At 40.7% G+C, this 17,024-nt stretch overlaps 1 protein-coding gene across 1 annotated transcript in view; it reads right to left on the bottom strand.

The window, feature by feature from the left end:
- Positions 1-213: 213 nt before the first annotated feature.
- LOC130211213 (CD166 antigen homolog A-like) overlaps positions 214-17,024 on the bottom strand; it is a 30,936-nt gene continuing 14,125 nt past the window's right edge. Inside the window, exons 2-16 of the mRNA XM_056441942.1 lie at positions 9,858-9,964; positions 9,429-9,639; positions 9,236-9,300; positions 8,742-8,829; positions 8,366-8,539; positions 7,301-7,425; positions 7,042-7,174; positions 6,586-6,698; positions 6,365-6,491; positions 5,708-5,829; positions 3,710-3,842; positions 2,959-2,988; positions 2,396-2,507; positions 1,913-2,048; positions 214-1,820 (exon numbers count right to left, since the gene is read on the bottom strand). Coding sequence (XP_056297917.1) covers positions 1,946-2,048; positions 2,396-2,507; positions 2,959-2,988; positions 3,710-3,842; positions 5,708-5,829; positions 6,365-6,491; positions 6,586-6,698; positions 7,042-7,174; positions 7,301-7,425; positions 8,366-8,539; positions 8,742-8,829; positions 9,236-9,300; positions 9,429-9,639; positions 9,858-9,964 — 1,643 coding nt within the window. The 3' untranslated portion in view covers positions 214-1,820; positions 1,913-1,945. The remainder of the gene's footprint in view (positions 1,821-1,912; positions 2,049-2,395; positions 2,508-2,958; positions 2,989-3,709; positions 3,843-5,707; positions 5,830-6,364; positions 6,492-6,585; positions 6,699-7,041; positions 7,175-7,300; positions 7,426-8,365; positions 8,540-8,741; positions 8,830-9,235; positions 9,301-9,428; positions 9,640-9,857; positions 9,965-17,024) is intronic.

The raw sequence follows: 17,024 nt of genomic DNA, 5'->3' as shown, positions 1-17,024 counted from the left end.
AGATCGATTCTACCACATTTCCTCCTTCAGAATACTGAAATGACTTCCGCTTCAACTCTGTTATCGTCTTTTTTCTACAATATTCATGGTATTGTAAAACTACAACACAATCATTCGGTGGCAGGTTTTCTTATGAAAAACATTTTGGAACCGTGTTTCTCTTTATTTCAATAATGTGGAAACTGAAACAACATAATTATCATTCCGTGGACATAACTTTCGCAAATGTACACTTTATTTTAAACAAAAGTACAAAAACAAACATCAGGTATTTACAATACTTGCATGGCAATGTTCACTTTCTTTGGTCAGTCTTCCAATTAGATGGTTTTCCAAACAGCAGCTTGGAGGTCTGAGATTATCACATGCTGGATCTATTCAACCAGACTCTGAGCAACGACTCACAACTTAATTACACTTGTGTAAAGTCTTGAAGCAATTTACCGACTGTTTCAATCTAGGTTTTGAATGATATGGACATTATTGAATTTGCCTACCTGGAATTTTTTTACAATATAAATAGCAAAAAGAAAATTAATTCACATATTTCACAATTATATCCTGGTTTTGATACATTTTCAAATTTAGTTAATGCTCTTGAAAGGGACCGCATTTGTGACATGTACAGCTGCATGTAATCCATTTCATTCTACACAAATATGACATGAAAACATGAACCCTAGTGCACATCACAAACTGAAGCAATTACAAGTAGATTTTCAAAAGAAGGCAAATGTATCATGACGGCTACTTTGAGATAAACACCATGTCCTCTCGGTGTGCTCCGTCACATGCCATAGCTACACAATAAACAATCATACCTCAACACTGATGAAGAACACATTTAGAATTAACTTGCAGCCTCGAAACCTTCGTTCACTGCTTCAGGCTCGGTGAGTTCTTCTTGCGTGAAATCAAAGAATGGCTTTATGTAAAACCATATGTACAGCCAAATTAAAGCCAGTGATTTAAGTTGAGTTACCCAAAACCTTCTCTCAATAATCTCCCTGCCTGTGTTACACTTGAAAAAATAAACAGGCAAAACGAACTGAGCTTCTGTCCTGGTTACTTTGCAAAGAGGAACACACAATCAAAGAACAAACAAACAAATCAAAATCATGTAATGCCAAAGAACTCTGTGTCACACCGCCTACTTCCTGCAATGTAAATCATACCACCATCTATAACTAATGCTGAGTATAACCCCCAAAACCCATAGCCCTTTCATGAATTCCATCTCTATTTCATTAAACATTGTTTTATGCCTGAATGAACAAACTGAAACGAATGCACCAATAAATAGAATTAGTACACTGACGTTGAAGGCAGAGGTTGTTTGACTGTGATGGCGTGAAGTTAAAAAGCGACGGCGGTGATGTCCCTCGGGTTCCTGCTATGTCTCCGAGGGCCAAAGAGTCAGACTAACGCAGGTCTACACATCCTTAGAGCAAAGGCAACAGCTCTAGTAGTAATTCTACTTGCATCAACTAACAAAACCCAAAAGATCTGCATTTTCTCAGTTTCCCAAAAACTTCCTTCTAACAAACACAAGTCCTAATAGGAGACACGTGTACACATGTATCAGTAGTGCAGACAAGTTATGTATATCACATACAGTATCCATTCATTTTTTATTGTAACTTTTTTTTTCAGGAATGGAGGGGTGATGGTTTGAGGGTTGAGGGGGGTGTTTGGATATGCTTTTTAGTCAAATTTTCCCTGAAACCAAATCCAAAGGATCTTCATCCCAATGTACACTGTTTTTTCCCCCCCCCAAGACAAAAAGGTGAAGAGAAATGTGCAAAAGATCCACGTTCCCACTGAAAAGAAGAGAATGAAATCAATGTTGTTTAAAAAGACAACGGATTTGTTGTTCTTTATTTCTAAGCCATACGATGGAAATATTTTCTACCTTTCACATTTCCAAAGGATGGTTGCCGGTTCTTTACACCTCAGCTTTTTGGCTGGTCTCATCCACTTTCTCCTCCAGTTTCTTCTCCTCCTCAGAGGACCCGTCCTCCTTCTCACCAGTCTTCCAGCTTCCTTGCCTGTTTAGAAAAAGACATTGTTACCCAATATGAAAAACAAACTGAACAGTGTATGGTAGGATGGTAGACATACTATGTAATTTACACTTTTCATTTGCACTTGATGGGAACTTGGTGGTGACTAGGAATACTCAAGAGGTGGAACAGCAGCTATTATCTGTATCTGCTTTTTTTCCACAAAAATATCTGTGTACGGATTTGCATATTTATTTTTCTGCCATAACAAAAAAATCTGTCACACAATATTTTAACCGTGTACCTAAATGACATAAAAAGTAATGTCTAAAAAAATAAACAATTGTACAACAGTATTATCATTTGTAGAAAGGTCAGTGTCAACGTCCTACTTAGATTTCTTCATGTAGACCCAGTATGCCAGGCCAATAACTATGGTGGCGACGAGGAGACCGACCACAACTCCAACCACCAGCTTGGTTTGGTCGTTATCATCCGATTGGTCTGCCAGAGAAAACAGACACATTTCAGTACGAAACTCCAGTCTGACTGCATACGAATACCGGGAAGCAAATAAGCCATGATGTGCAATAAATGCATCGATGAATGGACACATCCGCTCTGTATATGGTTATGACTCATTGAGTTCAATGTTAATGACACATATTAATAGTGATTCATTTCATCAATCAATGGGATGATGGACAGTGTTGACATTTTGTCAGGATGCTGGTAGCTCCACTCCTCTTAGTCCTTCAAATCTGTGTTTTATTAATGACGACACACTGTCCAAAGATTGAATTTTCCGTTGAAGAGTCCAAGGTGATATGAAGAGTAAATATGAAATCAAGAGCCTTCTTTCAGTGAGCAACATTTGATTCCCCCAAAAGACTTGACTCCCCCCCGCCCCCTCCTCCCACCCATTCTTACAAGCAAGAAGACCACAACAACTTACCTTGTTTATCCATTCTCACCTCCTCATTTACTGAAATGAGATATAAAATAAAATTAAGTTCCAACAAAAAATTAAAAAACCAAGCGTGATGTCCAGAAAGAATACCACTCTAACTCTATTCTACTTCTGCATGCAAGAAGTTCAACAGAGGGAACTGATTAAATCCAGCATCCCAACGCACACCTCCCTGAGTGAATGGTGAAGGAGAGATGAAATGCTGTCCCAACCACGCAGGAATGAGTAAGCAAGGGAGAGCAAAGCGTGGTATTAACGCTGTCTACAAACGAGCATGCGATGATGACATCTGGACAGTGGAGAGGTGTTAGAAGTTAAATCATGAAAAGGCAAACAGTTGCTCATGTAACAAACCCTGAGATCTGTGAACACCTCAAAAGAAGAAAACATAACTTCTGATCCTTTATACATCATGTCAACATGTGTTTTTCTTTTCATATATTTCCACTTATCTTTCCCGAGTATGGATTAACGCAAACTGATTGGGTTGATTATACAAAGTGGCTTATCTATTTTAAAGGTTTGTCAGCCCAAAATTCTGTGATTTTCTTATCCACTGATTCTTATTTATGCGTTTTAATCTCAGGCACATACGTACATGCTAAGTTGGGGTAGTTTTATTCAAAGGCTAAAGCACCATGTAAAGTCAACATGCAGACCGAAAGGGTTAGTGAGCAGAATAGGAAAACAAAAAGTGGAGAGAGACGAGAGGACCACACTGCCACTCTGTACTTACGGGATGACACATTAATCGTCATACTGTCCGCGCCTAACTCATTGGACACCGAACAAGAGACAGAGAGATTTGCAGTAGGCACAACTGTGATCTTGTGTGTGATCTTTCCGTCGACAAATGGACTCTCAGCAAGCTGAACGATAGGAGAAATAAAGCACAAATGTTAGTTTTCACATGCCTAACTTATCCTGCCACATGCAAGGAGTGTATATTTTGTACCACTAGGGGGCGGTATTGGATTGATATGAGCCTCTCCATGACAAAGACACAACATGTGCCTCTGGGATATAGACACTTAAATCCCACAGGAAAAACCAAGACACAAAGACAAACTGCCAACACCCTTTTTTTATGTCCTCTACATATACAAGATGGGGCAATTTTGCAAATACCCATTACTGAGCCTGTGTTCAAGCCGTACATTATAATCCCTGTGAATAGGCTTTAAAGGATGTGATGAGAGGTTTGAAAACAAACCTCGACTGAAATGTAGACACGTGTGTTATCGGCAAAAATTAATTATCCTTCAGTGAAAGAGTGCTGTGCACCTTTAGAGTTGAGAAATTATGACACACAAGTTTGGGTTTTTAGGTTATAAACGGACTGAAAGGGCTGAAAAGAAGTGTAACCATCCCACACACCCTCAGGTTAACGTGTAATCAAAACTGCTTCATTGAGTGGCCCGGCTATCGGTGTGCACACAGGTACACCACAGGAACAAAGGAGAAAAAGGGTTCCATTTAAAAACAGTCTTTATTACAGTCTGGTGCAAAACTTTGTGTTTGAGCCTCAGAGAAAATGAAGAAAAGTACTTTTTCGAAACACTGAGCACGACGGCCTAGACATGTTTGGACTAGATAAGTGTGGTAGCTGGGGAAAATGCGAACAGTGCAAACTGCTATGCACATAACAGGGAGCATTCATTCAGTGGCAAAAGTAAACCATGAATTGTCTCAGGAACGACCGGCAGACCGTGTGCTTTTTATCTTCCTCAAAATGGAAGCAGATCACCTCTGTTTAGTTGCATCCTCACATCTCTGCTGATGTTGTTCCAATGTTTGTTTTGAGAGGAGAAAAAAACAACATTACCCTAACCATACTAGCATCTCAGTGGTTTGTACCTGTTGCACCATCGACAATAAACCTTGGATGCTTTATTGCAAACATTTAGATGATGTTGCCTAAAGATTGCAGATACGGTACTGCAGGACAAACATGTTGCCATCTTACATGAATTTATATGACAATCTGTATTAAACAGTCCAGGGGTAAATAAATATACTGTATATACAAATATAGAAATAGAAATAGCTGAAGCAATATAGATTTTATTACAGTTTCAAAAGTATAATCCTTGAGATTTTAATTAGAACAAAGCCTTTCTGGATGTTATTTATTGTCAGCAATGTTTTCCCCAATAATCCTCGAGTGTAATACTATTCAATAATAACTTCTATATAGCAGTTTTCCTTGTTAGTGGCCGAGGCCACTGAGCCCACGCTGGATTAAAACTGCCCAACTACACACAGCGGAACCGATGCAGCAGAATGGGATTCATCTTTGCTGCTCGTAAATGACTCTAAATGACTCAACTTCTTTATGAAAATATTGTGAGTTTGTTTGGCTGCACTGTCAACAGATACACCAGTTTAATACATACACTAAAGGAGTGTTAACCAAATGTACTGGTACCATGGTAACCAGGACTAAAATATCAGGGATTATCATTTTAAACTGTGCTTGTGAGCAATAGGCCAACCTGTTTTTAGTTAAAGGGTACACCAGACATCTTCCACGAACTTATTTACAGCTCCCCAACAAGTTCCAATCCTAAAACTGGTCAACATACCACATGCCTGCAGTCTGTTTGTCCTGACATCAGATCAGATCTTGACCGTGTCTATCGAGCTACAAAGTTCTGCGCGTGAATCTTAAGAGACTCTTGCGAGGCATTTAGGATGTCCGATACCTTCGACCATAAAACACCTTTGTGCTTACCGAGGTGCCGTTGATGCTCCAGGAAACAGCTGGCTTCGGAGAACCTTCAACCTCACAGATCAGGACTTTATGTTTGCCGTTTTCCCCGCGCAGTTTGGTCAGCTGCCGGATAACTGGAGCACCTGCAACAGGACGAAACTCTTCAGATACATCTCAATGAGCGCATGTGTGGCGTGATGATCGGCTGCATTTCGTTCATGCACGCACACAAACCGGCGGAGGAAAGTCTGACTTAATTTCGACTGAAGAGAATAGATTGAAAAAAACAACGTCTTTTCTCTTTCTTACTGAGAGGCAGATGAGAATATTGATACCATTCTCAATGTAGCTCAGCTTCGCATGAAAACTGAAAACCTTGAAACCACTACAATGGCTTTGTCCAAAGGGAACAAAGGGTGCCTACTAGCACCTCCACAGCTCACCAATTAGCAGGTTTATATCTTGTTCAAGCTGTATGAAAACCACAAATGTTTTTAAAAAATTACGGAATTTTTGTTCTGTTCCCTCGTGTCTCTTCTATCTAAGCTAAATCAATCCGACCGGCCACTGGCTGTAACTTGAATAGACATGAGAGAGGCATCGTTTCATCCAAACCGTAGCAACAAAGCACATAATCATATTTTCCAAAAATCTCAAGAGTTTCCTTAAAGCTCTTACCTTTGACAGCCAGATCAAGGAAATCTTTTCGGCTGAGGAGCCCCACCTTCACCTCACACTCATAGCGGCCAGAGTCAGCGTAAGTCAGCGTGGTAAACTTGGGCTTTTTGTTCAGTTTAACATTGTCCTGAATTATATAAAATGGATATCAGCATGGTCAATACCAACCAGAAATGTTTCTTCCCTGATTTAGACTTTGTAGGAATAAAGATCGCTTTTACCTTTGTCCAGGAGACCTTGACGTCTCCAGAGGCATCGATCTGGAGAGTTAGATCCACGGCCTCGCCGGCCTTCTTGACGATGCTTCCAGAGGGGCTTAAATTGATGTCTAGGTCTAACAAGAGAGGAGAGGAGGGTGAAGAGCTTGCTCTGACAATGGTGGAACAATTGCTATTGTTAAGCACACAACCCTTGACTTGGCTCAGTGCCCTGCAGATGCAGCTTATTAGAGGCACAGAGGTTGACACAACATGTCTCTTCATAAAGCACAGTAAGACAGGCAGGCTGGCAAGGAGAGACATTGGAATGTTCTATTCACGAGCAAATAGGACATTTGCTTTCATAGTAACAAAGATTACAGGTAGAAAAGGGAAATTATGCAGACAATTACGCTGGCGTGTAGCAACATTTTAGTAATTTCGACTTTTGAAGAAATACAACATGTTTTGGTCTCTTACAGCTGACTGTGATGTTCTGTGATGCTTTCATTGTGGGGTCGTCAGCAAGAGAGCATTTGTATTCTCCAGTGGAGTTACGTGAGACATTTGTGATGGTGTAAGTATTCGTGTTTTCCACTTTCACCAACTCCCCCTGCAAAGACATGGCAAACAATGGTGGGTGATTAGTTTGTGATTACTTATTAAAGAGAACCAACACTATACATGTAATAGGCATGAATGGAGTACTTCTCGATGAGATATTGATGAGCATGTGTACCTTAAGGTAGAAGTTAAAGGCGGTAGGAGCTGGGTTACCGTCTGCCATACACTTCAGACTCACGCTTTCTCCTTCAACAAGAGGGTCCGAAGCAGTTACCTGAAGGACGATGGTCTCCGTGGAGTCTGTGCAGAAAATAGCAGGTGAAAAATCAGAGAGGGGACGTATGTGAGGGTGGAGGGCGTATTAGGTAAAGCGCGTGCCTCCCAACCGCCGACTGCAGGTATTGTCAGTGTCAGCACGCTACAGAGACCAACTTAAAAAATGCATCCATGTGTCTTGCTGCGGTTGGTACAAATCCTACTTCAGAGCTACAGAATCCACACATCATTTATTTTTTAACTTTCACCCTCTAAAGGTGCTATTACTGTTGTCTTTCTTGGCTGGAAGCAAAAGAACATCATTAAACACTGTAAATATAATCTGCAAAATAACACCAGCAGTCTTTTATCACTTTGCTGAGAGCTTGTGGGTCAGGTTGTAGCTGATGTAGTCGAGTCCTGAGGAGACGCTGTGTGGGATGTTGAAGAAACTCAACCTCACCTAATTAGTCAGGCAAGTGATACCTTTTATTTTTAAATTCACATCATGTCATATCAAGTAACGTTTGCAAGCAGAAATGCAGAATAGTCCCATTACCGAAAGTAAAAACATCACCCCTTAAATAATTCAAGATTTGAACTGAAAACACCCTTGTCAATATTTTAAAAAAAGTATATGCTCATGGGGGGACAAAGCATGGATACTACAACCAAGAACATTCTTCTTCTTCTTCTTCTTCTTCGAGAGAGAGAGAGAGAGAGAGAGAGAGAGATCGACCTGGTATAAAATAATTGTGACGTGGAGAAAAAGCCCTGCTGCAGTGTTGTTTTCCCAACCTTCCAACATCCAGACTGGAATGCATTCAGACAGAAACCGCTGCTTTAAGTCTCCACAACTCTCTATTTTATTTTCCTGTTTTTAAAAATAGGAAATATTTATAAAATTCCAAGCGCTACTACTATTCATTTGGTGTCTTTCATTTTGTGCAGAGTGTCCAGTTGTTAAAGGGGTTAGATGACTCACAGGTGATTGTGAAGGTCGCTGGAGAGGACACCAACTCTTTGCCCACAGCGTGCTGAGTGCTGCAGGTAAACTCAGCGCCCGCGTCTTCCTTCTTGGCTGAGTACTTCAGCATGGAAGAAGTAGTTGAAAGGCCAGTAACAGGGTCCACCGCCACCGTGGCTTGGATGGAAATCCCTAGACAGAAAACAAACAACTTTTTTTAAACGGTGCATTCCCACAGCCACCGAGTGCTGCACAATTCATCATTGATGGATAATGTACTGTACCAATCAGAGATAATAAATAAATTGTTGTATGTAACATTTAAAAATGTCAGCACTCCAAAGAGCTGTTTTGTTGGCATTTAGACTCATCCGACAGAATACAGAATACACACCTTTCCCATCAGCCACCAGGGGTGTGTTGTTCTTTCGCCATGTGATATTTGCAGCTGGATTGGAGTCTTTTGCAACACATTCCCCAAGCTGTGGAACAAAAAAAGAACAATGACTTCAGAACAACAGCAATAAACTACACTTAGAAACAAAAATATTGAAAACAAACGAAACATTTTATGAATTTAGAATAAATCAGCATCTTTTTACATGATCAAAAAACATATGTGCAAATTGGCTTTTTCGGAGCCTTCCCGACCATGAAATGCCCTTAGCCTTTCTTAACCCCCCTTATATCCTTTGGGTATTTTAATTGCAGTTGAGGAGATTCTGCTCTTTAGTAATTCATAAGAATCACTTCAAAGAACTCATTACTGTAGTAACATGGTCTCCGCTATGCCTCAATTTACCGTAGCTCAAGTGAGGGATTTCCCTTGATGGTTGATTGCGGTAAAATAATGTAGGTATAAGCAATGCTGAGCATAAAAAAACCCACCTTAGTAAGTTTGCCAATCTCTAGGTCCTCTGCTTTGCCAGAAATCTCCAGGCCTGCCGGCGTCTCTACAATACATTAAAACAAGAGTTAGTGTGGGTGATTTGTGTGCTGCCCGTCAGTCATTGCAGCACTTTAACTGAAGTCATCCAAATAAGGAAAGTTATTCCACACGCACACGCCAGCTTGTACTCACTGTAGATCACCACATTAACGGGATATTCTGTGATGTCTGCGCCAGCTACCACCATGCAGGTGAATGTGCGCTGGTCAGTCAGCTTGGCTGCAGAAAGCAGCAGGCTGGAGTTTTCAGCAATGCTCACGCGACCCTTGTATTCATCATCGGCGCTGATTGAAACAGTGTTCTTCTTGACCAGCAGATCTCCCGTGAGTCCCTCTCCTTTGTCCTAGAGAACAGAGCAGAGTGCACTTGATACATGTCTGTCACATATGACATTGGCTTCCAGTTAAAATAAAAAGCCTTCTGTTCATAAAGTGCCAAATGGAGGGACAGATGAGCGGCCTAATGCACATAGGCACTTAGGCTGGGCGTGGTTCAGACATGATAAGAGGGTGTCAGACGGAGACCACCATTTTGAATCCATTGACCTTCTTTATGACTTACATATTTCCATTTAGTCATCATGATTTCCTTTGCATTTATGGCTCCATTGTTGCAGGGGATCTCCAATGTTTCCCCATACAGGCCGATAACAGTCTCCAAACTGCTGACTGTGAAGGACAAAAGAAGAGAAAAACGTTTCAATTGCTTTTTCAGAAGGGCTGATCTGGTCCGCTCCAACACGGCATGAATTTTTTCGACAGAAAATTGAAATCCGTTTTTATTCGGAATGAACTTTTTCTGTACATATTTGACTGACATTTATCAATACCACTAAGTGTTTGCCTACCACTAGGCACTAAGAATAGCAGTTTCTATGGAGTTCTGCTAATTCTACAGCCCCCTTGGTAAAACCCCCTCCTGAGAAACCCTGCCTGCCTTTAAAAACATTGTCATGGAGACAAAGTGCTTGAGAGGGGGAATGGGAGGAGGGGGCAGCAGAAGAGTCTCAATGGGCTGCGATGAGGGGTGAAGGCTCCGGGGAAGAATTGGCTGCTATGACGCAACTGAAAATGAGGTGCTGCTCGGTTTTTGGTGTTCAGATTCACATTTCAGACCTCTCTGGGTTCAGGCCAAGTTAACGCGCGAGTGGGCGTGTGGAGACAAACATCTTGACAGCTAAAATCCCAAACAGCTCATCAGCTGTTCAGTAAAGTGTAAGAGAACAACGCAGCGACAATCTTACATGTAAGCGCGAAACTACGTGTGCATTCAACCCTGGTGTGATTATATTCACGCACAAGAAAACTGCTGCAAACCGTAATGTCATTTCTGCACTGCAACTAAAGTTTTTTCGTCTCACTTTCCCTCCTAGCTCGACTCAGACATTGAAAGGTTTCCTCAGAGAGATGGGGCGGTAAATAAATTTGCTGTGTGCGTGACACTCATTTGAATCTTGTTTGAATGAAAGTAAATACTTTTACTATGGTTACCATTGTCCACATGAGGACGGAGTAACAACTGGCACCCTGATGGCACGGGGGCTCGTGACGTCAGGATGAGCACACGATCTGTTTGTTTCCCCACAAATTTAAACCCCTCTTGTCAAGTGTCATTTCCATCAGGACAATTAGACACGTTCCTAAATGGCTGGTGGTCTTATAATGTTGTTACAACTCCAAACAATATCAAACAGTGAGCCTCAACTAAACAAAGTGTGCCGTCCCCCTGACACTGAACAACTTCCTACTCCCGACACGTGTCACTCATCTTTACGAGGTGTCAGCTCTGAAACAACACCCGGTCTGACTCAACTAACCAACCAGTAAAGCCTGTCAAGACATACAGCAAGCAGCTGACAGACAACAGATAATTGAATAAAGTCCTTTCCTACAGGCATGTCCCGCTTCATGTTAGGCTCTGATGTATTTTCTTTTTAAGTTGTTTCCTGACAGTTACTGGTGTGACTGCCCTGTGACCACCCATCTCACTTTAAACTGGAATAGTTCCACATTTGGGATATATATACTCATTTCTCCTGGGGAGAGTGAGATGAAAAGATTGATACCACTCAAGTGTTACATTTGAAGCTACAGCCGGTTAGCTTAGCCTAGTTTAAAGACTGGACACCGGAGAAACAGCGAGCCTTGCTCCGTGTCAAGGTGACCAAATGTACCTGCCAGCACCTCTAATGCTCACTTATAAATTGTGAAATATCACATTGATCTGTACAAAACATCGACAAATGAATAAAATACATATATATGTAGATTCAGGTGCATGTTAAAAAAAAAAAAGTGTCCCCTTAATATCCACAATAGCTTAACCTATCACTGGCTGCTTTGTGCACATTCATCTCGTGCTTTAAACATGCATGATATGTTTGCTGTGATGATGACTATAATCAGATTTTTTAAAGCTGTGAGAACCTAAGCAATGTAAGACACAATACATAAACTATTAAACATTGATACGGCTGCACGTCCCCCACATAGATACAAGTGCTGCATTTAAATAAGGCTGTGACATTTAATAGTGACAGCAAGCCTCACCACATTTCAACTGCTGACAGTTTCACCCGGAGTTCTTCACCAAACACGGGGATAAGCTGTCACTTGTCAACTGCAGTACAATTATAACTTTCTCCTGCAGTGATTCATCTTATTATCCATGATGTTCCACACCTACAACCGGTTCCTTTGGCATCAATAAGTAAATTCCAAGGATTTCACTTTAAAATCAAGTCACGCATTGATCGATCTCAATAAGTGATTTAGTTCATATTACCAACCCCGAGCACATTTTCTGCATTCCCATATGCCATACTAATAGCTATTTTCTTTATCATTTGATCAAATCTATATCATTGTCTGCTAATGAGCTGTACACGTGAGTCTGGCTCACATCAAGATATTTGCAACTGGGTGTTCCATCCACCTGAAATGGTGCTGCAGATTACTGGTGCAAACACAGTATGCTAATGTGGCTGTCCAACACTCCCTTGTTTGGTCTTTCAAATGTAAATCTAATGAAAATGACTCTCATGCTTGAATGTGCTTTAACTACACATGCAGGTTTCTGGTCGAGGCATAAAAGATTGCATACGCTGGGGCGGAAAATGGAGACATTGTGAATAGGAGGTAGAGTTAATTAGCTCTCTTTGCGGGATATGGAAACATGATTTGCATATGTGTCAGATCCAGTGGTAGCCTACTACATTTCATGTGTGGACTTACTTTACAGTGCCAACAATAATCCATCAGTATAGAGTATTTGTTAAATTATTAACATTATTTATATGCCATTGCCAGAATACTCTAATGGTCGAGGAACCATCCAAACTTTGAGAAAGTAGTTGGCATGCGGATCCACGTGCTTCCCCAGTGTTGAGCCTCGCACTTCTTAGGAATGTCCCGCACAACCTGCTCTGCTGGATCTTACAGTTGGTAAGTAACAATAGTGAGTTATATCTGAGTTTCATTGCAATCCCTGGAAGATTGGAAAGGTTATCACACTACATCCTGTATTATAGACTCACCCCATTCCAAATTCAAATAAGCAGTTTTGAATATGCAAATAAAGCTGTGTATAGCCTCTGAGAACTTTACGAGCGTCTGTATGAAGTAGAAGGCTTTATCCGTGCAGATTACACTGTTACACAATGAATCTCACATGTAGAGTAATAGAAGACAGAGCTCCTGCTGCTTACTGAAATAAGGTAATCCTTCACCACAATAGTAGGTGAACAATGAGACTTTACATTGATAATCACGCTATGCATACACAAACCATCACTTCTAAAAGTTGTCTATATGATGGGGGAGCAATGGATGCAAACAGTCTAACCCTTGTGTTTTGTTGCGATTGGCTTCACTTCCAGATCCTTTGCAAAATAGTGATCACAATTCAAATTTCTTTCCTTTTTACTAATTCTGAAATTAGAAATTAACGAAATGTGTAGAAAATCATTCAAATGGCCCAAATGATATCTTTACCAACAACAGCCCGTGCACAATTTAGGATGTAACACATTGTTATGCTATTCATACACTCTGTCACATTCATTGAATGTATTTTAACTCTAAATCTGTCCTTCTGTACACATGACATCTATTGCATCTGTCCATCCTGGAGAGGGATCCTCCTCTGTTGCTCTCCTGAAGGTTTCTTCCCTTTTTTTCCCCCTGAAGGGTTATTTGGGAGTTTTTCCTGGTCCGATGTGAGGTTTTGGGGCAGGGATGTCTATGTGTACAGATTGTAAAGCACTCCGAGACAAATTTGTAATTTGTGAAATTGGGCTATACAAATAAACTGAATTGAATTGAATTGTAATAAACCAAATGTATCTTTCAACTTTTTACTTAAATTAATTCGTAGACAAAAATATTAACAGTATGTCATCATTCATTCTAATGTAAACCATGAAGAGAGACAATAAACAAACTGTTAGAGAACTCCAATAACAGAAATTGGTTTATTTGAGATTTGGTTGGAATATTGCTGTGTGAAGGAACATTATTGATTTCCTATTGACTATTGCCAATCACAGATACAGATCATATGATAACACCAATGTATTTAACGATGTTTTAAACATTTTTTTTGCAGACTTCTGAAACATGTTTATATACAATTTAAATACAATTATTGAAAGTAATCATTTATTGGCACATAAATCCTCTCAACTTGGTTTGATGTGAATTTCTCTCTACTTCGCAAATTAACTTCTCATACTGGACATAAATAATAGATAATATTTTGGTGCGGGTAAATCAAGTAACAGGCGAGTGACAGAGACAGGAGGCAGCACCACAGGAGACATGTTCATGTTCCTGATTAAGGCGCCTCTATCGCTGAGAAGAGACAGGTGACGGCAGCTCAGATATAAACTCACCAGGGAAATCAGCTACCACCCCATACTAGTCTCTACAGTATATCCCTGTTTTGCTACCTTACACCCTCCCATTTATGTGTGTTTGTGTGTGTGTGTGTGTGTTTGAGTGTGCGCACATCTTTCAGCTGCAACATCCAAAGGAAAACAGAGGCCCAAACGTATTAAGGGCTGAAAATGAGTATTGTGCAGTGAATAGAGATCCCATGGCGCATGTCCACAAAGCCCCGTCTACCAGCAGGTTCTCCAAAGCATCCCTGTAGCCATTTAATAGCCTATATGAGCTCTATACAGTATATAGGCTTCTGTACAGTCAGATCACACTCTTAGTTCATACTTTACTATGGAAAGCACATGACTGTATTTGTGTAATTGTGTTCAGGCTGAGGAAGTGTTCCCGGCTAGCTTGCTGAAGAGTTTTCTCACTTGAAAAATACCGAGCTTATCTCCGTCCGTCTGTCTCGGGGAAAAGGGTGTAATAATGTCACTCACGGATTACTGACAGCCCACTTGCACAACATTCCTCTTCACACGGTATTTCTTTATGTTGCAATCTGAACCGTGGAGGCACTATTCCGAACGTCAACATTGTGTGCTCTATAATTGAGCTTTCCCTGCTGTAATTGCCTGGGAGTGCTTTTGTGCTCCAAAACTCAGGGCATCAACTTGTAGTTTCTACCCACTGATGACCATAGCTGAGTGACTCCATTTTTTTGAAGCACGTCATAAAATTGTCCTGCATGTTATTTTCTGTATGTTGTAGTGACAGAAGGCGTTGGTATTATTTCCCCAAAACATTCGGCCTCTCTCACCTTTATGCTGCAAATGTTTTTGAGACATGCTATAACAGCATGGTTCTTGGGAGGACAACGTTGGTCTGTCAGTTTGATGCCTTAAAATGTGGTGTTTTGAATAAATCTCGGCAACTGTTAGAAGGATTGGCACAAATCACAAAAAGACAGTTGCCGTTCCCACATGATGAATCATGATTACTTTGATGATTCCCTTTACCATCTCACGGTAGCATTAAGCTCAAAGCAAAGCCGAACCAAGGTATTGCATAAAAGAGCTGCTATGGCATTGTGCCAACTAGTCTCGTATTACAATACCACAAAAGAAAATCTGGCAATTTAGTCAGACGTCCTTGCTGCCGATTTGAGCTGCGACACCCAATTCTTATTCAGAAATCTGCCGTTTCATTTTTCTCAAGTAATCGTTTTGTGTATGAATTACCCGAAAAATCACAAGAGCTAAGAGTGACTTCTTCACTCTCTTTGCTTTCAGCCTTTTTTTAAATAGCTGCTGAATGATTGGTTGAAATTGGTTGAAAATTGTTTTAGCTCCAGCGTTGATGTTGATGATGAAGCGGCCTAAATGCAGCAGGCATGAGTTTGTGGAAGTACTTTGTGGATGATAAAAGCCACATTGTGTGAAATGAGTCTGTGATGTTTTTACAAGCCTCATATTTTGCTACCCCATCTGCTTTAGGGCACAGAAAACTATCCAAAACCCTAAAGATGTGTCCCTGAACTCCCCTTTGACCTTCAGACGGGTGTAAAGGTCGTTCAGAAAGAATCAATCTGAAAAGAAGGTGCCTTTATTGACAGAAACACTTAGGACAAACGGTTTCATTTTCTGCAATGTTCCCCACAGGCTCTATCTGCAGTCCAGCTGAACCATTCATTTGGTGGTGTGTTTTAAGTGATCAAGTTCCTGTAGATTCTTATCAACAAGTTTCATAATTCCTAGTTTGTTTGCGTAAACCTGAGCGTGATATTTTCTGACATTAATAAAACACTGTATTGATGCACAGCCAGGCAATGAAAAATATAGAATCGGAAATTGGTCTAGAATAGATAATGACCATAAAAATTACCCCACGGTGACGTCTTTAAATCTCTTGCTTTGTCTGATCATAGACCAAATATATTGAGTTGATGAGCAGCAAATATGTTTATGTTTGAAGATGCTTGAAAATCACCATAAAAATAGTTATCATGAATTGCTAAATCTAGTTATCATTTTAGCTCTATGATTGACTTGTTTTTTGTGTGTCAACAACCAGCCAACTAGAGTAGAATAAGATAAATAAAAACCTCTTGAATTTTCCCTGTTTACATTGAGCAGAGCCATGTTTGTCACCTGAGGGCAAAGCAAGCCTGTGTGCTTCTGAGGAGAATGGACTGCAAATGGAGAATTATGTACAACACACTATATTATTAGTCTGAGTATATTAAGCATAATGGCTCCCCTCCTTCACCCCGGCAGGATGGGCACCTCTTTAGAACACTGTGCAACCGAACCAACAACAGTAGTTATGCTCTGCAAACAAAAGGCCCGATCATAGAACTCGTGCTAATGCATGTTATTCAGGGAAATAAGGCTAAAACAAAATATAAGAATGCAAAAGCGCAGAAGAGCACTGCTCACAGAAATATCCCTCATCAGTGAATGGCCTAATCTGCTTTACACTCACCCTTCCCGACATATAAAATTCGGTTTCCAGTGTGTTTTGTCGAGAGAGGCACATTGATAGCTCTCTGCCCCTGAGGCAAAAACAACCATCTTGATTTGCTGCATCATGTGTGGTCAACAGACATCTTCAGACGACAGCAGGTGGGAGGGAACAGGGCTAATGCATTGCCTGCCGTTGCACATGTGGGGTTCCCGTTGTTGCCTTGCAACAAAATGCTGGCTTCATTTTCTCTGGTTTCAGAGTAGTCTGGAGTAGGGTCCTGAGTACCTGTGCAGACCTGCCGCAGGGCTCAAGGAGATGGATTGGATTTATTTTTGCCGTCAAGTGTTTCCAGTCATAAGTGTAATTGATGGCTGCTTCCCTG

The sequence above is a fragment of the Pseudoliparis swirei genome, chromosome 20 (genome assembly GCF_029220125.1).
Source record: "Pseudoliparis swirei isolate HS2019 ecotype Mariana Trench chromosome 20, NWPU_hadal_v1, whole genome shotgun sequence".
Taxonomy (NCBI): Eukaryota; Metazoa; Chordata; class Actinopteri; order Perciformes; family Liparidae; genus Pseudoliparis; species Pseudoliparis swirei.
The sequence above is the reverse complement of the archived record's forward strand: the minus strand, read 5'-3'. Positions and strand labels throughout refer to the sequence as shown.